The sequence below is a fragment of the Fukomys damarensis genome, unplaced genomic scaffold (genome assembly GCF_012274545.1).
Source record: "Fukomys damarensis isolate Sample0158 unplaced genomic scaffold, DMR_v1.0_HiC HiC_scaffold_14, whole genome shotgun sequence".
Lineage (NCBI taxonomy): Eukaryota > Metazoa > Chordata > Mammalia > Rodentia > Bathyergidae > Fukomys > Fukomys damarensis.
This window is the reverse complement of record NW_022900926.1, coordinates 79,622,147-79,644,122: the sequence shown is the minus strand read 5'-3', so window position 1 is coordinate 79,644,122 and position 21,976 is coordinate 79,622,147. Positions and strand designations below refer to the sequence as shown.

General features: G+C 31.3%; 1 protein-coding gene across 5 annotated transcripts in view; it reads right to left on the bottom strand.

Annotated features, from left to right (window-relative positions):
- Positions 1-21,976, bottom strand: part of Ascc3 (activating signal cointegrator 1 complex subunit 3) — a 295,426-nt gene that overhangs the window by 225,631 nt on the left and 47,819 nt on the right. For all 5 annotated transcript variants that reach the window (XM_010607172.2, XM_010607175.2, XM_033763469.1 and 2 more), the window contains 4 exons: positions 21,272-21,383; positions 18,986-19,193; positions 18,032-18,173; positions 17,232-17,357 (listed from right to left, as the gene is read on the bottom strand). In XM_010607172.2, coding sequence (XP_010605474.1) covers positions 17,232-17,357; positions 18,032-18,173; positions 18,986-19,193; positions 21,272-21,383 — 588 coding nt within the window. The remainder of the gene's footprint in view (positions 1-17,231; positions 17,358-18,031; positions 18,174-18,985; positions 19,194-21,271; positions 21,384-21,976) is intronic.

Sequence of the window (21,976 nt, the reverse complement as noted above, 5' to 3'; positions counted from 1 at the left end):
TTAAATCAGAAATCTGAAACAGGCAATTACATCTAAATTAGGAGGTCACTAGAAGGATGAAGGATTTTATTAAAACTCTTTTTCAGAAAGGTACAGTAACCTTTCCAAAAGTATACACTAGTAACAGATCGAAAAGTTGAAGGGTTGGAATCTAACAGTCTTTCTAAATTCCATCTAAAATAAGTTAACAGATACTAGATAACTGTTTAGTACATTCTTCTAGGAATAAAGGGTATAAATTCTTTATATAAGAATTTTGACCTCCATTTCTGGCTTTCAGAAGTCTTTTTTATTATTACTCTTTATACAGCTGCACTTATGATCAATAGATGTTTTTCTTTTTTTTTTCTTTTTTGATCAGTAGATTTCTTAATGTAGTACTCTAGGTAAGAGTGTAGAAGTTGTAAGTAGTCACAAGACTAAACTTCAATCATCCAAATTATCAGAGTAGTTTTGTGGCTGAACATAATTTAATAAGCCTTGTATAAATTTCATTCTTGAAAGCAATGTGGCTTTTAAAATTTATTTAATCTAATTTTATAACTGCTTTTAAAAATTGAATGAAAACTAGGTTGTCCAATAAAAATCAAAGACTTGTTTGTGGAATAAATCATTTTCAGTTCAATGTAATACAGCTCACTTATTTAAAGAATGTTTATTCTATAAGCATTTAACTGAACTGCCAGATAAATTTAATGTATTGATTATTTTACTGCAAAAATTCATGATTTAAGTGAAAATTATTTCAACATTTTAATATAAATATAAAATAATTATGTAGATAAAAATTTTAAAGATTTTTTTGAGAGGTCGACATGTAAAAAATCAGCATTGCAAGTCATACGGCCAAGCTTTCAACTTTCCTAATTACCATATGATTTCTAAAATTATAGGAACAATCATATAAATTATGATATACTCAATGTAATACTATGAATTTATTCAAAATAATCAAGAAGAATATGAAACCATAAGGGATTAAAAAAAATATACATTAAGTGAAAAATATTCCGCTGGGGATGCTGAGGATATAGCTCAGTTATTCTGGGTTCAATGCCTCATACAAACAAAAAAGGAAACATCAAAAAAAAAAGAATCACTACAAAATTATAGCTACACTAAAATACAACCATACTTAAAAACATCACATTAAAATCAGAAGGCCTCAATCCCCAGTACCCCCCCAAAAAAAATTAAAAATAAATTTTTTTAACAAATAAAATAAAATCAGAAGGGAATAAATTTACAAACAGAAGAAACTTTTTCTGTGTGGAATTCCCTTTGTTAATGCTCATCCTAATGTTGTGGATCCAGCCCTTTAGGTCTATCTTGGTCTTGTCACATTATTGCTAGAAAAACATCCACGTAACAGACTGCTTAACATTTCACAGGAGCAGGACACATTTCTTTCTCTAATTCTTATCCTCCAGAAATCCAGGTGATCTCTTAATTGTTTTCAGAAAAGTAATACTCTACTACAAATAATAAAAGACTGAATATCAGATATACTGGTCATAGAGAAATAAGTGTAATATATACATCAGCATTATAAGATGCTATTTCACTGTACAAAGTTGGAGGTGTGGAGAACAGATAATAATTTATATTTGGTTGAAACACCAGAAGAAGACATAAATTTCAACACAGTTGTTATTAATGAAGGAGGCTAGAGACCTGGGTAGAAAGAAAATAAGGATTAATAAGATTTTCATTAAAGGTTTCTAGTCTTTTTGAAACATAAGGACGGTTCCTATGTAAAAAGAAAAAAGAGACACATACAAAAATACAACTGATCATGTTATAAATTGAAAAACTAAAAAAGTGCCTGGTTAGGTAGAGAAACACAATTAAGAAGCTCTCAAGTATTATACAATTAACTCATATTTAAATGTTTTTATTATACTTAGAATTCTACACTCCAGAGACAAAAGGTTATATTGATAACTCCTCTGATGGCTTTCCAAATTATTTTAAATCATACATTTTTCTCATTTAGTATTTTCTGCAACATTATCTTTCTAGGTCTTAACATCCTAGTTCATAAAGGCTTCTGGATTAAAAGTTCAAAGATGGAAGAAAACAGCTGGTCTTCCTCCTATGTCCAATACCTATGACATTAGACCTATGACCTTATCCAAGTTTCTATGACTTTATCCTGAGGGCCAGATCTGATATTAAAGGTAAGCCTTAAATGTATCCTGCTGTTATCTAAAATGTATGCTACCCAACTGTTCAACATTTGCTGAAGATTGCCCAATCAAGTCAGGCTGAGAAGACCTCTCTGTCCTCAAAAACTTACACTGCAGCGGATGAAGCTGAACTACTATAAACTACATCCAATATACCTTTTTTCTTGTACACATCTACACCTTAACATTTTAAAGCAACAAGGGAAATGTGATATGCTACTTCACTAAATATGCCAACCCCAAATGAGATAATTTGTGACAAGATCACAAAACTAAAATGTTTTCTTTTCTCTTAAATACATTAAATAAATAACTTGGTAAGAATAAATGGACAGTAAGTGGCATAACAAAGATCAGAACAAGTATACAACACCAAAGTCAGATATTGATTTTTTTAACCAAGTAATTTAACTTATAAAATGAATATAAAAATATAAAATGAAAAATATTATTTCACTAGAAAAGATACACAGTATGAAATATTTAAAAATCTGAGTGATTTTTTAAAAATTTGATTGTTCTTAGTAATGTTTCTACCTTTACAGGTGTAAAGTAACATCATAAATGTGCACATATCACTTAAAAATTTCACATAAAAATGTATCCAATTGTAATAACTAAACAAGAATGTCACATATATACATATAAACTAAATGTCTTTAAATAGAAAATTAAGGCAAGTAATTTATGACCCATTCTCCATGAATTACAGTAATTAAACAGAATGATAAAGATGTATGTACTTATAAAAAAGTGCCTACAAATAATTATAAAGCATGTCACAAAATTAATATAATGTATAATATAGTTGTACACAAAATTCTGAAAATATCAAACTATTTTACTGAAGTTATGATTATTAAAGAACATTCATTTTCAATGTTATAAATTTAGATATTACTTTTTTGGTAATGAATAGTTTATAATCAGATCCACAAAAATGCTTTTCTGAATATAGGAAATAAGAAGAAGGGTGGGTGAGGGAAGAAAGTATGTGTGTGGATACCATCAAATTATATTATACGCATATATGACAATGCCACAATGAAACCTAGCATTCTATGTATTTAATATAAATATATACATTGAAATGCTTTTGTTTAGATGAAAATGTTTATCTTATGAATAAACAAGTGAAAGGGAAGGCCTATTCTGTATAGTCTAAACATATTCAAAGTAATTTTTCTTTTAGATATAAAGACTAATGTTTTTATATTAAAAACAGCTTATTCATCCCTTTTTTATTATATGATGAGTCCTGGTCCTGTTTCTTTTTAAAAAAATCAAATGTCTCATTTTTTTCTCCCTCTTTTAACTTCACTGTAAAATTATTAAATTTTCTTAACAAGAGACATGAAAGACTGCTTGACCACTGTTTCTTTGTCTGTACTTCAGAGTCATGTGTCTTAATGTCTCATGATAGTAATTAATTTTGAACCAGATAACCTGGGTGGAGGAAATTAAGTCTTAGTAACAAGACAGTGTAAGAGGCTTCTTTAATATATTATTAAATCACTGAAGGAAGATTATAAGATTTTTGTGAAAAAAGCAAGTTAGTTATTTTCTAAAATGAAGCTCTGCCAAATTTATTTCATACAAAGAAAACAATAATCCCTGCTAAAATTAGAAATTGTAATACATAATTTATAATCCCTTTATATCACTTAACTGAATAAATTTATACAATTTAAAATACTACTACTATCATGTAAAGGTACAAGATTCCAATGATAAATGTAACTGTACTGTTTGCTTTAAATGTACCAATAAACTTCATTGGGGAAAAAAAAGAGGAATTTAAGAAAATGATGGAAACCATGAGTACCCAACATAGAAAAGAAATGGAATCCATTAAACAGATTCAAAAAGGAAAAAAAAATACTACTTGAAAATAATCAATTTGCCTATAAATGCCAATTCCTAAAAATTACCTCACATTGAAAATCACTCACCTGAGATACAAACTCAAAATAGTTCAGCTAAATAAATAGATGGAAATTCCAAAAATGTTGTATTCCCTGATAAAAGGACAAACTTCTGCAGGAGAGAGAGGTGTGGGGGAGAACAACATTAAAAAACAAAACAAAACAAAACAAAAAACCTTTAGCAAGAAAATAAGGTAGTCACAGAGGAGACTTCTTACCCTTTGTAGGAGGGTAAGAAAGATGCCCTTGTCCTCAGGAGAGGCATGGTTTGAACTAAAAGGTCAGTGTTGAGGAAAACAGAAGAAAAAGTTCTCAAGAGGTTTTCGTGTTTTTGTTTGTGTTTTTGATTTTTTTGGTACTGAGGGCTGAACCCAGAATCTTGCATTTGCCAGGCAGGTGCAGTGTCAGTGAGCTAAATCCTCAGCCCTTTCAAGAGGGTTTTTCAAAGACAAAGTTTTGGCTGCCCAATCATGACAATATCTGGTGTTAAAACTATCTAGGGTTTTATCACTGTCAATAATAACCACTGCCAATAATAACTCAACATGTCAGATAGCAATGTTCACTGAGATGTTGTACTTATAGTCACATTCACAGTGTACCAGAAGGCAGTAAAAGACAGGTTATGCTTAGTTATGGGTTTCATACTGAGTGTTTTGGTTTGCTTACCTTTAAATAGTACCATCCTGGTAAGTGAGTATTAGTTTCTAAAATAAGTACTACAGTTGTACCTCAGTTCACAAATTTAATTCATTCCACGATTCTGGTCACAGAATTTGTTTCACAATTCTGGTTGCAACTGTACTATATGCTTGCAACCTGAGCACAGAATGAATTCTGAGACCAGAATCATGGAAATAATTAAGTTCATGAACTGAGGCACTGCTGTATAATTAAGTCTACAAACTTTAGAAACCTAGATAAACTTGAGGCTAAGAATCTGGTATATTTTTAGAAGTAATATATTGTTTTGGTAAGAGAGATAAAAGTCATAGTGCCTCTGTCCATATCTTATCTGTCTCAGGATGTCATTCAAATGTTGTAATTTAAAATTATTTAATCAGTATTACAAATAATCTGACTGGACGAAACTGTAGTATCAATTTTTGATAAACAGCTGTGTAAGATCATAGCAATAAAATGGAAGCAAAAAAGCCTGTCAAATTCTGTTCTATAAAAGAAATGTCACTTTAAGCTTCTTGGCTGATATTTGTGGTAATTATTGGTTTCAGCCTTGATTTTAACCTTTAATTTGCTTCAACTACCATGCTTGAAATCTTTAAAAAGGGCAAAGTATTTTGGCACTTATGTGGTCAAATTTACAAAATGTTTACAGATGTGGAATTATGGGCAATGTATTAATTCAAATTTTTATAGTACATAGTACTATTATGATTTTTCAGTAAATAATTCACTTAAATAAAAAGCATAACACAAAGGAAAGTATTCTTAAGTTATTTAGAATGGATAGTTCAATATACAAATATGTGTGTGGGTGTGTACTTCAAAGCTTAACAAATGCTTGGGTACTGATTTCCTAGAGAACAATTTTTTAAAATAACTATTTAAACCAGTACTCTGAAGTTTTCAAATCTTTTAAATATCCAATTTAAGAAAATAATTTTCATATCTATCTTATGGAAATGAATTAAGGGCATTATTTGAATATGACAATGTGATATGAGTAAAATGCCAAATATTTTCATGCAATCTTTTGCTCTTGAAAAAAATTCAACCTTGATTTAAAAGATATTTTTAAAATGCTTTTTTCAAATATACAAAAAGAGACACAGTGGGCCAGGGATTTAGCTCAGTGGTTCTGTGCCTACCTCACAAGTGCAAGGTCCCAAGTTCAATCCCTGGTACCAAATAAGGAGAAAAAGACAAAGAAAAGAAAAGAAAAAAGAGACATAATAACTATCTTTAAACCAAAATTTCTCTAATTTTAAAAGATAATCTGAGTGGTGTTGCTGGCCTGTAACTCCAGCACTGGGAAGGTAAGGCAAGAGAATCCTAAATTCAAGTCCAGCCAAGATCCTGCTGCAAAAGTATAAAAAGGGCTAAAGCCCTGCATTGACTCCATTGTATTGCAAAAAGAAACAAAAAGAATAATACAGTATAAACTTTAAGGCCATATCAAAAAAACATTCAAAAAATAGAAAAGAGGGCCAGGGATTTAGCTCAGTGGTTTCGCCTCCTGCCTTGCAAGCTCAAGGACTGAACTCGATCCCCGGTACCAAAAAACAAACAAACAAACAAAAAAATAGAGAAGAAAATATCAAAACAAATACACTGTTATACAGGAAAAAGTAACTATTATCGAAAGACACATTAACACAGAACCATATGCATCAGCCTCTTAATTAGCAGAGTGAAAAAGGGGGGATTTATATTCACATTTTTATAGTTGAAGAGCTTTAAGTTTAATGTTGACTGCTTCCCTGAATAAGATTAAAAGCTCGAAATAAAATCTCCAATCAATACATTGAACACACAACTCAAAAGTGTATGGAAAATATGTAATCACAGACTGCTGGAGAATAGTTTGGCTGAGAATGTATACTGAGCAGGCCAGGGCTTTGAGAATAGCTTCCTCATGCTCAGGGTAGCAGCTGAGGGTAGATTTCAAAATGACAAATTTCCAGAGCTCAACTCTTAAGATTTTCATTCATTTGCCATTGGGTAGGAAATATTAATCTGTGTATATTACAGCCCCAGGTAAACAACAACAAACAAGAATTGAAAGTGATATTCTAACTTTCCCTACCTTCCTCTAGCACAATGATTAGGTTTTTCTCATTTGTCTATTTTATAATGATTTAACAGAATCTATTCTAAAAAGAATAAAGTGAAGTTTAAAAAAAAAAGGCTTCTAAAAGAAAATCTGTTTAAAACCTGTTTCAAATTAATGAGAAAAGTTCAGTAAGGGGAAAACATTTTGTTTGAACTTCTTTGGTACTGCAAAAAGACTTGAGAGAAGCTGGGCGTGGTGGTGCATGCCTGTAAACCCAGCACTCAAGAGGCTGAGGCAGGAGGATTGCTGTGAGTTTGAGACCAGCCTGGGCTGTATAGTGAGTTCCAGGGTAGTCTCAGCTACAGAGAGAGACCCTGTCTCAAAAAAACAAAACAAAACATCAACAACAACAAAAGACTTGAAAGGAGAAGCAAAACGTTTCAGTGAAGAAATATGTAGAGAGATGGTAGGGAGGGGAGAGATGAAAAAAGAAATTAAGGTGTTATGTACATATAACAACTACACACAAAGAATGCAAACATTATGTACAACAAATATGTACAAAAAAGAAAGGAGGCCCGCAAATGCAAGGTCCAGTGTTTGATCCCTAGTACCAAAAAAACAAAAACAAAAACAGAAAGGAATCAAGAAATCAGTGGAGAGAGAGAAGGGAAAGGGGATTAAAGAAGCAACTAAGATATATTATATACATGTGCCAACTTCTCACAAGGAAAATAATATGTCCTACAGTTATGAACTAATAAGAAAAGACTTCATTGAGATTCCATTATATATTGTTTCTCTCATATACGTCAAATTACTCAAAATTTGAAAAATACCACTTTCAAATAACTCTGAAATTTATCATAAATATGAATTTGCTGAGAATGTAAAATAAGGTGACCTGTGTTTTTGTACAACTGGATCAAATTTAAACTTGCCCTCACCCACTTGTTTTCAGATTTTATGAGGGATTAAGTTAAATGATGTAATATAACTTAATGAAACAGTACTATCCAAAGAAATTAGTTCCTTAGTTTTACAAACTTAAAGCTGTTTCTAACTTCAATAATCTCCTTTCAGGAATTTAAGTTATTCATGCCAAAGTAATTTTGCCTATGAATGACTCCTTACAGAGAGCTTCAAAGTGTGATTAAACAGCAAAACTTGAATGTCAATTAAGAAAATAACTGAAAGAACAGTTTATATAAGCATTTCTCAGGCTGAGAATTTACTGATCACCTAAAATATATCCAGACAATGCTGTATATTTTCTCTATGTTAACTCATGAAACACTGAAAAGTCCATGCAAGAAAGGAAAACTCAGAGGCATTATGCAACTTGATCCATATCAGAAAATGTGTAAACAGTGAAGCTGGGAAGTCAGTATCAGTTCTCCTTAATTGGATAGCAAGTTCCTTAAAGGCAAGATCATAGCTCTAAATGTTGCCATACTAACTATACCTCCTCACACAATGCATGGTATCAGTCAGGAGCTCAAGAAATGGCCAGTAATAAGTGATAACTTACAGATTCATTAATAAGGAGAAGGAAATCTATAAAGAGCAACACAATTATACAAATTATTTGTTTACTGTAACAGGCCTGCGTACCCACAACAAAGATATATTGGAAGATACAGACTAAATCCATTTCTAAAGCAATTTAAAATTTCCCTAAGTTAAATCCATCTTATTTTCACACTTTTGAATTCATTTAAGTTCTAAAGCTAATATTCGAGGAGAGCTTGTCTTTAAGCTTTTAATATCTGCTATTCTAATTTCCTGCTAAAAAAATCACTAAAACATAGGTTGTAAAAAATTATTTTGATGACTTTACTCCTTGCTAGAAGCAGATGTTAGTTATAACTAGCTCGCTACTTTAGCAGGTTATTTTTTCAAAGCAGCTGGTGCCCTTTTCCTAGTTAGCTGTTTGCAAGCGCTCCCAGTAGACTTTTCAGTACTGCAATCCTGTAAAGGTTGTGGCATAAAGACAAAATTCATTCTTATTTAGAAAAGCAAATAGAGATAGTCTTTCTCTTCAAATGAGAATTAAGCATTTCATATTTTTAAACTATAGTACACTTTTATAACAATCCTTGTTTTTTAATCATATAACTTAATTTCTTGAAGTAAAAAATAAATGAATCATAACTTTGTAAGAATCTATATACAATGAATGAAATTTTTACATATTTAACATTTATTAAACTCCAATACAGGGCCGAGGATTTAGCTCAGCGGTTCCACTGCCTGCCTTGCAAGCGCAAGGACCCGAATTCAATTCCCAGTACCAAAACAAACAAACAAACAAACAAACAAAAAACCCAAAAAACCCTCCAATATAAAAGATATTATACAGTGCTACCTCAGTTCACGAACTTAATTCTTTCCACACAACTAGAATCATGGCATGAATTCTGCAACCAGAACCAAGGCAAGAATTAAGTTCGTGAACTGAGGTACCATTGAACAACCAAAAGCTACATTACATAAGTAACAGATAAAATTCATGAAAGTCCCCAGGTACCTTTGACAGTAACCTGAGAATTTTAAGTTTTTCCTCAAAAGTTTTCATAGTAATCCTTTAAATAATACTCTCATACTTAAATTAATGGCTTTCCTGACAGTGATCAAGTTTCTATAATAAAAAATTCATTTGGGGGCTGGGGATTTAGCTCAGTGGCCCTGCACCTGCCTGGCAAGAACAAGGTACTGAGTTTAATACTGGAAAGAAAAATTTTTAATTAATTCTGAAGATTCTATATAAAAAGGGACACATACATGACATAATCTAATATTTTATGCTAGGTCCACACTATATTTTCAACATGGAATCTGGAACTATTCTTTTCTCTGTACAACCTACAGAAGCTCTACTAAATAATTACTGTCATTGCTTCAGATAAAGCCTTATAACCCACACTAAGCAGTTGAGAAACAAAACACGTTCTCCAAGAAGTCTTCACTAAGTGGTAAAACCTGCAATGATCCCACTGCTTTCTAGTACATTGAATGTGAACTACTGATTTACTTAATGCATTCCATAGTATATTGTTGGTAAATATTCAACATAGATGACTTCCCATGTCCCTAACAAGGATGCAGCTCACAGAAGGCAATAAAAGTATATTGTATCTCTTTTTGGTGTTTTTTCTTTATATTATTTGTCTGCCAAAATACAGGTGCATCAAAAATGTAAAGTCATTTTTTCTTTACTTCTTTTATTTGGTGATATTAGGATTCCAACAGAATGAGAAAATAGGAAGTTAAAAGAAAGCTGTACCTAGGAAAACAATTTTGTGGTAAAGCTACAAAACTCTAATGGTTAAGGAAAATCTTAAGAACCACCACAGAGAAATGAAGTTTTAAAACAAATAAAAATTAGATTGCACTTTTCTCAAAAGTAAAAATGAAAAGCACAAAATGGTAGGACAATATGTTAAATGTGCTGAGAAAATAACTGTCAACCTAAAATTAGATTGACTATATTTCAAGAATAATGGTAAAATAAAGGCAATTTAGATCAACAAACATTAAGAGATTCTGGGACTATCATATTCCCATAAAGAAAATCTGGGAGATAAAAAGTGGTAGAAAGCATGGTTCTGCAATCCTAGCTCTCAGTCAGGCTGAGGCAGGAAAATTCCAAGTTTTAACCTTGCCTGGGCAACTCAGCAACTTAGTGGGACACTGTCTCAAATGGGGAGGGGAGAATAGGGTGAGGCTGGGAATGCAACTCAGTGTGAAGCCCCTGAGTTTAAACTTTATTGCTAGGAAAAAAGGAAAAGGGGGAAAGTTTTAAAAAATTGCCAATATATAAAGGTAAATCCAAATAATTATTTACTATAAATTCATGACATAAAACTAGTAGAAACAAAACCAAGAAAAATCTTTGATATGCACAGTATCAAAGAAGTTAGAAAATAAGTAATAAAAGTTTAAGAGACAGAAAAACCTTATTCTGTAAAATTTAGGTCTACTCAATGTACAAAGGAAGAGAAAAAAAACCCCACATTTTAAAATATGTATCAAAGGTATTATATTCAAAACAGAGTTCAACGTAGGGGAAGTGGGAAGGGTAGTGGAAAGGAAATAAAGGAAAGGAAAAATATGAGAAAATGAAAAAATGGAAATAAAGTTTTTGTAAATAGGGAAGGGAGGAGGGGGTGAAGGTAGGGCAAGATATGGGGAAAAATGAGAACCAAGACCTGCCATGTAAAGGTACAAGATCCCAATGATGAATGTCACTGTACTGTATACCTAAAATGTACCAATAAACTCAATGAGGAAAAAAAAAATAGAGTACAACGACTTACACATACCTGGGGACAAATCTTACTTTACATTCCTAGTGCATTAATTAATAAAAGACCATGGATACATAAGAACAATAAAACACATATAGAGAAAAAGGAATACTCGTTCATTTTCTATATTTCTAAAAGCCCAACCCTATTTTTTAAAAAATAATTTTCCCAGGAATCTAATCACCTAAAGAAACTTTTCTCTTAAAAGCATTTAATTCCAAATTATTAATTTTCAAGATTTTGAAACAAGAGCCTATTTATTTAGTTCCCTCTTCTGGAATACATATTCAACTTCCCAGAAAGATAAGATTTTACTATAATTCTAATCAATAATTCCATGGGCCCTAACATTAACAAGATACATTTTCTTATTATCATACAACTGTTCAAAACTTTGTGAATTAACAGAAGTGTTATTCTGCTTGCTATTAGTATTAACTGAATAAATATATTGTTAACAAATTTCCAAATCCAACATACATGTAGTTTCATGAAGTTTAAAATGAAAACCAGTACTGTAGAACACTGAATTTGAGTGATCCACTTTGTACACACTAGGAAAAAATACAATGAACAGTACAGGGTCTAAGTAATATGTAACATCAATGTCAGACTAACTCAGTGATGGTGAACCTTTTAGTGCTTTCAATGATACCAAACCATTCTGGCATGAGAGCCATAGGTTCAGCACCTCTGGACTAACACTTCTAAATTTCCTACATCAGGTTCAGAATTGAATTTATTTTTCCAGAAAAAAAGGATCAGGGCTTGAAAAGAACCATGAAATTCTCACAAAGGTTCTTAAGTATACCAAATAACCTCTAAGATAAGTTATATTCACAGAGTTACAGGTATTGATCTAAAGGAATTTTCCTAGATATATGTATATCTCATATCTGTCTTGATTTAGTTGTATTAGAATATCATATAAAGAATGTACATTACCAAATGGTATTGGGATGTTTATTTAAAAAGTATCACTCAGGAACTCTGGATTCTTTTGTAGTTCATGCTGTTATTATTAAAAGTAATATATAAGAATTAATAATCAAGTGTTGGGAGTGAAAAACCTACGGGACAATGGAAAAGGAAATTTAAATAGAAGTTAGACTAACAGTTATTTGCAAGGAAAGAAAAGCAATTTGTTAATAAGTTACTGCCAATAACTAGAAGTGACATGGAAATGTAGAGATGAGAGGAAAAAATAAAGAGAAATTATTGACTTCAAATAGCTAAACTGTTTTTACAATTAAAATATATCCCCTAAATTGGGAAAGTCAGTTCTAAGGGAATGAAGTAGGGCATCGAGCAACTGAAGCAGAAAATTATTATTCCATTAAACCACCCCAAATCTCTAAATTTTAAATGAATTTTCACTGCTTAGCTATTGACTTTATTTTTCTTTTTGAACCAAAAGCAGCAGCTGACTCTGGAAATTGAGAATTACAGCAAGCTAAAGGTAGACTTTCTTATATCTTTCTGATGATCCCCAATAACTAACTGCATTCCTAGACAAGTCATCATCAAAAAAAGGAAAGAATCTTGTTCTTACACAATATACTACTGAAACAAGAGGTCAGTACATTAAGTATTTTCTAAATAAAACAATCCTTTTCCTATCATTTAACTACAACATGGGTTCCCACTTAGTCCATTTTGTTGAATCCTTTACCCCTAGAGTAATGGGTAACTTGATCAAATGCTGCATTGGCCTATCTATGAAATTTTAAAAGGCAAAACCTAAAAAGATCAAACTTATTCCAAAGAAAACTATTTCAAGAAAAAACTTAATAATCATTAAAGGCATTAAAAAATCTAGCATTCAATAGGTTAAAATCATACCTATAATTCAATAAAAATTATCAAGCATACTAAAAACCAGGAGAAATGCTCCTACAAAGAAAATGCTGGTCTGTGGGGTGTAGAACTGATTGCAATAGGATGTAGATACCTACAAGACATTAAAAGACATAAATCAAATTTATACAGATAAAAAAATTCCATGCCTGGGAGAAAAGTATACTAGATGACATTAACAGTACTCATTTCAGATACTACATTAAAAAAAGATTTGTAAATATGAAGGTGAGTCAACAGAAATTATCAAAATGAAGCATAAAGAAAGAAAAAAGATGTAAACAAACAAACAAACAAACAAACAAAAACTACAGGGCTGGGAATTTAGCTCAGTGATTTGGTGGCCTGCCTTGCAAGCGCAAGGACCCGAGTTCAATCCCCGGCACACACACAAAAAAAGAAAATGAAAAACAATTTAATATAACATCTGTGAGCTATGTGTCACTGTCAGGAGAACTAAAACATATATGATTAGAGTTTCTAAAAAATGAAATGGGGGCAGAAAATTTCTGAAAAATAATCATTGAAAATCTCCCATATTTGATGATGAAAATAGTAAACCCATAGATCCAAATTCTCTATGTCAAGCATAGAAACATTTGAAAACCACAACGGAAGGCAAGTGGAAAGTAAGATTTCCTATCCTATTCCTTACATTGGCCTATGGTGTATACATCTTGCATAAACTGTAGGACTGTGAAGGTGATGGATTTTATTCCCACAATCAGCTTATGCTATCTAGAAGGGTTATCCAGTGTATAGGAAGATTATCTTGTTGGTCTGATCTAATAATATAACTCTTTTAAAATTAGAGTTTCTCAGTGTCCAGCAGTAAGTCAGAGATTTGAAGGAGATTTGATATTCCCTTGCTAGACTTTAAGATGGAAGGGCCACATGCTAAGAAATGTGGGCAGCCTTTAGGAACTGATGACCACCCACAACTGACAGCAGGGAGACAGGGTTCTCAGTCTTCAAAGTGCAAGAAAATTAAATTTAAAAGGTGTTATTGAGTTTGGAAGGAAATCCAACCCCACTGCTTCTGGATGACAACTTGGCCTGGCTACAACCATGACACCTCTACAACTAAAAGTACAGTTTTTCAAAGCCAATTATGGCATACTATGAACTCTCTTTACAGATTGATTGGGTGTCATTCAGTCTTTTTATTTTTAACGCCCCCCCCTTAAACCCTTGGGATTTGATGAGTTATTTATTTTATTTTATTTTTTGTTTTGCCATTCTTCACACACAGCATACAAATTCAGCATTCTTTACCTATCTGGAAAAATCCTATGCCCTCAATATTTATCTCCATTCTAATGAAACATTTTACGCATCTTTTTTGATTCCAAACCAAATGTTATATTTGGATCAGTTTTTTGGATCATTTTTGCTTTATGAAACTACATTAACTATTTAAAAAATGAACTCTCAAATGTATAAATATAAAACAGATTTAACAACAAAAAAGTAATTTCAAAAGCACAGCTCCATTGTCTTAGAATATTTCCCACCTTTATTTTATAGGTAATAAGAGCAATATCTCTTCCATTAGGAAACTCCTATTTCATTTCTGATGGTTCATGAGAGTTGACAAGGAAAATATGCACCATGGCTGTAAGAATCCCAATACTCCCTCAAAGGGAAAGGAAATTATTTAGAAATGAACTGGTAATCTAAGTTGGAAAAATCAAAGCTTAGGCTAGGAGATTTTTTTTTTTTTTTTAATGGCTGAATGTACAGGATACTCCCCTCGCTTCCAGGATGAGAGTAGGTGGAAAAAGTTACCTCTGAAGATGCTGGCATATACTTTCCTCTGGTAATATAGAGAAAGCCTTTCTGAGCATCAGGAAATGAAAAGTATCAGAAAAACACAAAGGGAGGTGGGTGATACAAAGGAGAAAAGGCTAAGGGAAGGAATAAGAAAAAAATAAGAAAAGAAAGAAAGAAAAAAAATGAGATAAGAACAGGAAACTAATGATATCCTCTGATCCTATATATCCAAGCTGGATAATAGGCAGCTATACTTTTGGACAATCAAGCAATAATGCCAGTAAATCATCTGCTTTGACTGGAAGCAACTACTTTGACCACTTCGACTTAGATTACTTTAACTTTCAACTGAATGACTCCAGACTTATTCAGAAATACATCAAAATTGTTTTGATTCTTCTTCCTTTCTATGACAATAAAAAATCAATTTATGACATTAACAAAAGTTTTGCACATCCTTTTAGCATTTAAAAATTCTCCATAACTATTAAATCAAATTGCAGAAGAAATTTAAAAGGGAAGAAAAAATTATCCAATGCAACATTCAGTCAGATAGAGTATATAAAAGCATCCATAGTTTCTTATAAAAGTTAGGAATGGCAGACAAGATTGCAGTGAAAAAATAAAAGACAACATCCGATATCTTCAGTGGCACTTTCTCTGATATATAAAATGTCCTACATGATTTAAAAAAAAAAATCCAAGTCAATACAAGCATCTACTAAACTCTCTGACAACTGTTAACATCTGCATTTTCTCTTAAAATCTGTATTACCATCAATCTGGATCATTGCCTAAAGAGGCATTACTGCAGATAACTAAGACAGTTACAAATTATTCGAAGTCAGATAAAGCTGGGCCCTCAGCATAAAAAAACAATTGTACATTCATTCACTGGTTCACATTATAGAAAGAGAAAAGGCACTGCACCCAACTACTTCCCCTCAGGATAAATAGCAGTAATTAATATTCTAAATAGACATCAACATCCCTACCCCATTTCCCTTCCAGAAATTCCTTGTGACTTATTTTCCCATCTGATCTCCATTTAATCAATATTACCTGGGTGACTGCATTAGTTATTTTATTGATTGATAGTGGTTTTGTACCACCTTATGCCCACCGTGTAATTTTCCATTAGATCTTACAGTTTATTCTCACTTTGAACCTGCCTCACTTTGTGGCTTTGCCCTTTCAGGCACCTTTGAGAAGTGGGATTGGTGGGCAATTCAATTCCTAGTGCCTCTTCTGTCTCTCTTAGACAGAAGCTATCTTTCTCTCCATATATTTTTTCCTACTCTTAACCTCCACTGTTCCTAGAATTTATCATTAATTTTTGAGAACACTAACTCATGTTTCACATATCTAGCAGATTGGGAGTTATATTTCCCTTGTTTGAATTATTTTGGTTATTTGGATTACTTGGTGGCCTATATCAATATGACTTTATGCAGTTTACTTATTTACTACTATATGGACACATGACATTTGAATGTGTTATTCCCTGATTATTAACTATTATGAAAGTAAAAATTAAAACTATAATGAGAAATTTTCCTATTATAAAAATGTATTGTAGAAAACAACTTAAAATTATAAGGAGGTGTTTTAGAAGTAATAAAAGTATGAAATGAAATAAAATGTGATAGAGAAAAATGTAAGCATATTTAGATGTATACATAAAATGATGTAATAATATCTTTATAAAATACATATACACATATATAAAAGAATAGAGTTAATTTTGGTTATTCTGAGGGTATCTTTATTTTGGTTTATGCTGCCTTTTTGCTTGCCCATATTACTTGATATTTGTCTATGAATATATATTACTTACATATTTTTTAAAACATTTAATAGAAAAATCAACTTTAAATAATACTTTAAAATATATTTGATTTTGAAATAGAACAAGTATAGTAAAATTTTATAAAATGGTGAATCCAAAAAAAGAATGTACATGTGGACAATTGTTAGTCATTTAACTTTTATATAGGTTTGAATTTATTCAAAATTGAAAGTTGTGGGAAAATAAAGAAAATGCTTTATAATCCCCTCCCAAAGTATTTTCTTTTATTGTGGTTGAAAATTTCATGTGTCAAATGTATATATGAATTTAAAAAAAACACTTTACTTAAGTTGGTTTATACAATTAAACCCCAAAATTAGCTAAATAGTGAAAATAAACAGGAAAATATGACACACACACACACACACACACACACACACACACAAAATATACAATATATGTTTAATGTATCAGGGAATATATGTGTACAGTGTACACTCTTAATTTAAACTCCCCTAGTAAACCTCTTTAGTAACCAAGTAGGTCTCTGTACTATATTAGCCAACTACTTTTAAAATCAATATTTCTAACACAAACCTACTCATAACAAATTCAACCCTCAAAAGTATAAAAGATATAAAAGGTTCATCTCACCTCATCTAAATCTTGGATATAAACAGGCTTTTCCTCAAAGCCAACTGGCATTGGTTCACTGTAGGGAATCCTTACTTCTTCATAAAGCTTGTTATTCTCTCTTTGAATTGCTTCTGGTAAAATCATCTATAAACATCAAAAATAAGTATCCAATAATCATATTAAATAAAAGTATTCTGCTAAATATTTTTTAAATAAAAAGAGACAGAGTCAGACAATGCTATTAGCATTTATGACATAGCACTGGCAAATACATTTAGCTAATTTAAATGAAAATAAACCTGAAAAAAAAAATGAACACACATAAAACATTCATCTATTAGGTATCTCACATAATATACAGGCCACAATATGTTGTTAAATATTAAGGTATACATTAATTATATATCCTTGAAGACAAATGCACACACATAACTAGGAAAATGTGCAATATGTAAATTAAACTCAAAAATACAAATTACAAAAATAATGACAGAAATAAACAAATGTTCTTAATACCTACTAAGTCTTAGGAACTTTACTCTGCAATATCTCATTTCCCTACACTTAAACTGGTACTACACATACAAAGTAAGCAAAAAAAAATCATATGGCATTCCCTCAGAATAGAGACAGTATAGTGCTGGGGATTTAGCTCAGTGGTTCTGCTGCCTGTCTCACAAGCACAAGGACCCAAGTTTGATCCCCGGTACCAAAAAAAAAAAAAAAACCCAAAAAAACAAAACAGAACAACAACAAAAAAGAATAGAAACAATATATAGCACTTTTAGAAGAGCGGTATATAACCACCAATGTCATACCTTTGCACCAGCAATAAATGCTGATGTTTTCCTGGCTTCAGCCTGAGAATCATAAACATGGGGATATTGTATTTTCTCAATGTCCATGTCTCTCTGCCTGCTCAAAATTGGAACACTTCTAGCATGCAAAAGTGCTTGCTCTCTGTAAATACAAAAACAATAGGCTCTATTTCTCATTTTTATTTTGAAAAAGCATATACTAAAATAAGATCATTATTTCAGGTAGTTTTCCACTATAAAGAGAAGAAATGAAGCTATACAAAGATATTATCAAACCAGAAATTATTCTGGTAAGAAAATAGAATTTAGCACATTTTTAGATACACCATTCCATAAGTTTGCTTTACTCTCTTTATAATTTTGTTTTCTCATAATCCAAAGATGTTTAAAAAATTATAATTTCATTTTTAAAACTGTTTCAGTATTTAGAGAATCAAGTACAGTAATCTCTTTATTTCATTTCCTGCCTGTCTACTTCTAAATAATAACAGTAATAACAAAAATATTATTCATCTGGGAAGAAAACAAAGTATCAAAATAAATTTATGCAGGTTTTATATAACTTAAACTGAGCTGTGAGTGTATTGCTCCTAAATAGCCTGCTTCTAGATACGTATGTAGCAAAAATAAAGACAAAAAAAAAAAAAGATATGTACCAATTCCCCACAAGGAATGTAAACATTATATACTACAAACATGTACTAATAAAAAAGCTTACTTCTACAATCTAAATCTCTTACCCATGTGGATATAAGTAAAAATATCTTAACTATATAGATGACTGCTTTTTTAATTCCAGAAAAAGATTTTCATACAACAAAATTCTATTCTTACATGAAAATGGGACTATAGTATCAGAATCACTTAGACTGCAAAAGCCAAACAAAAACTGACAATGATACACAAAAGTAGCAATTACAACACATGCATTTTTCAGCTTCTAGCTTTTATTACCTCTGTGCCCTCAATTCCTTGGGATCAAAACATGTAAGACCATCTGCAGAAACTTCCCCATCTTCTCCAGTCTTTTTTTCTCGTCTAGCAATTTTTTTTTCTTCACGGCGACACTGTTTCATGAACTGCTTTTCTTGTTCGGACTGAATAGTGACTTGACAACCATAATTAGGTTTAGCATTCTCTCCCAAAATTTTTTTGCAATTGTCTAGGAAGCAAATTTTTATATATAACAAAATGTCTCAGACATGATTTGACCTTTATGAGAATCACTTCTTTTTCCCTACTAAAACGAAAAATTGCACAAAGGCCTAACAATTCACTTTTTAAAAGTGATATATTCAATTATATACTTTAACAGTTCTTGAAATAACAATGTCTAAATAATATTACATAGTGACTTATGACAAGTCAGCAATATTTTCTTACAAATTCAACAGTTTAATGTTACTAACATAACTTTTTCCATATAACATCAGTGACATAAAAATAGAATTTTATAATTTTGCAACCATTTATGTAATTTCAAAAATACAATAATGAACAATGTTAACTATAATTTGCCATTAAAATAATAAATAAAATAAAAATCTTTACATAAATATTTATACACAGTGAAACTTTTTTTTTAGCATTAGCTGAGGAGATATTTATAACCAGCAGTCAAAGTAAATAAGAAAGAACATGGTATACTTTTTCATGGGCATACAGTTAAGAAAACAAATAATAAAACAAAACAAAACTATAAGAACCAATCAGGAACAGTGGTGGTATGTGTCTATAAACCCAGAACTGTGGGAGGCTGAAGCAGGAAGATCAAAACGATAAGTCAAACTTAGGCAACTCAGCAACTTAGTGGGACCCTGTCTCAAAATTAAAATAAAAAAGGGACGGGCTGTATAGTTCCGTGTAAACAACCTGGGTTCAACCCCAAGTACTGTAACAGCAAAACACAAACAACCACGGGGCTGAGGGGGGAGGGACAGAGAAGGAGAGAGAGAGAGAGAGAGGGAGAGAGAGAGAGAGAGAGGGAGGGAGGGAGAGGGTGAGAGGGAAAGGATGAATCACTAAGGGGAATAAATAGTATGTCTGTGGTTTGGTCAACTCAATATTCAGTATAAATTGTCTTCTAATAGGATTACCTTCCTTTTAAATTATATCTTTCTAAGTACTGATTTGTTGGTTCATTGCAGCCCTAAAGAACAGACGTGAATGTCATTTAAAAAAATCCGAAAAAAAATTTACTATATTGAGAGCCTACTAAATCCAAGGCACAAAGAACAGACGAAAGTCATTTAAAAAAATCCGAAAAAAAATTTACTATATTGAGAGCCTACTAAATCCAAGGCACTATTGCTAGGTTTGGAAGACAATAAGGAATGAGACTTGGTCCATACGATGACAGAACGCAGTCTGAATTATTTCATCAAATTACAAGATCCAATACAGAACATAGAAGGAATTAAACAACGCTAGGAGAGGAAAACCTGTTTTCTAGTTCATTCCTGGTCAAATCTTCACAATTTTCAGATATTTGTCACTGCCTTTTTATATAATTTTAAGTAAGTCATTTAATTCTCCATCGTAAGAAATAATCTCATATAATGGCTTTATAAACCTTAAAAAGGAAGGTTTATCTCAAAATTATAAAATATACTCCTATCTGTATCAGAACTAAATTCTAAAAAACTATTAGAACAGTTCTAAAAACAGTATGTTCCAATTTAAGTCTTATAAGACTTTGTAAGAAAGTCTTACACCGGCAATGATAATTGAATTTCTGATTAATTTTAAGTGACAAAAAAAGAATGTAGTATTCTGACAGTTTTCAAGTGTGCTCTAGACTAAAAGTTAAATTGTCTGCAAGTCACACAACCAGCAACAAATAATAAGCAGAACATTTACAAATGTGAATAATGTCATTTGGTTATTGAAATTGGTGTTAAACATTTTAAAGTGTGAAACTGTAGTATAAATTACTGGGGATTAAAACCTAAATTTATGGTTTTCTTTAAAAAAGTGTCTACTATAAGTGAGTTCACATTTTACAAAATATATACTGAAATATCATCATACCCTCCTAGTTGGGTCTCTTTTTTGGAAATTTTCTATATCTAAAACCTACTCAATAGAACACAACTAGTAAATTATGTACTAGACCAAAGGATATAAAAATGTAATTATACTAAAGAGACAGATGTGTTGTGCTCACTTCGGCAGCACATATACTGTGTTAGTGAATGAATCTTTCTTTTAAATTAGTATTAACACTGCATAGTCTCTTACCTTGAAGAGCCTGAAATTTATGATCATTAAGAAATCTATCCACAATTGTAATTCTGTTTTGGAGGAGCTTCTCAATAAGATCAAGTCCTTCAGGTCCAAGCAAATCAAATAACTAATTAATAAAAGAAGAAAACAAGTAAAATCTTTATTAGCTCAAAATTAACTTTTAAGTTACTAACATCCTATTAAACACAGGAATAAAGTAAAAGAGTTTAATAAATAAGATAACTTAGAAAAGAAAACTTAGGTCTGGGGATACAGCTCCATGGCACCATACCTGTCTGGCAAGCACAAGGTCCTGAGTTCAAGCCCCGATACCCCACTCCACCCCCAAAAAAAGAAGAAAAGAAAATTAAATCTTAACATTGAGAAGGAGCTTTCACCTTTATAAAGCCTACTGACAATTATACAATTAAATATTATGAATCAATTTTTTAAAATATGATTTGAATACATTACTCTTAAATCATACAGTAATAAACTGTGATACTTAAGTTTTTTGTTGTTATAACCAAATGAAATTATAAAGTTGATTTAACTGGCTTTTCAACAAAGTATTCTGTGTTTTTCAGAGTCCACAGTACTATTTTCTTACAACTTTCTATGTAACAGTTGTTATTTTAGAGTTAAAGAATCATTAGAATGTTTTAATGAATCAAGACTATATGTGAAACTTTTACATTTTTTTTTTTTTTTTTTTTTTTT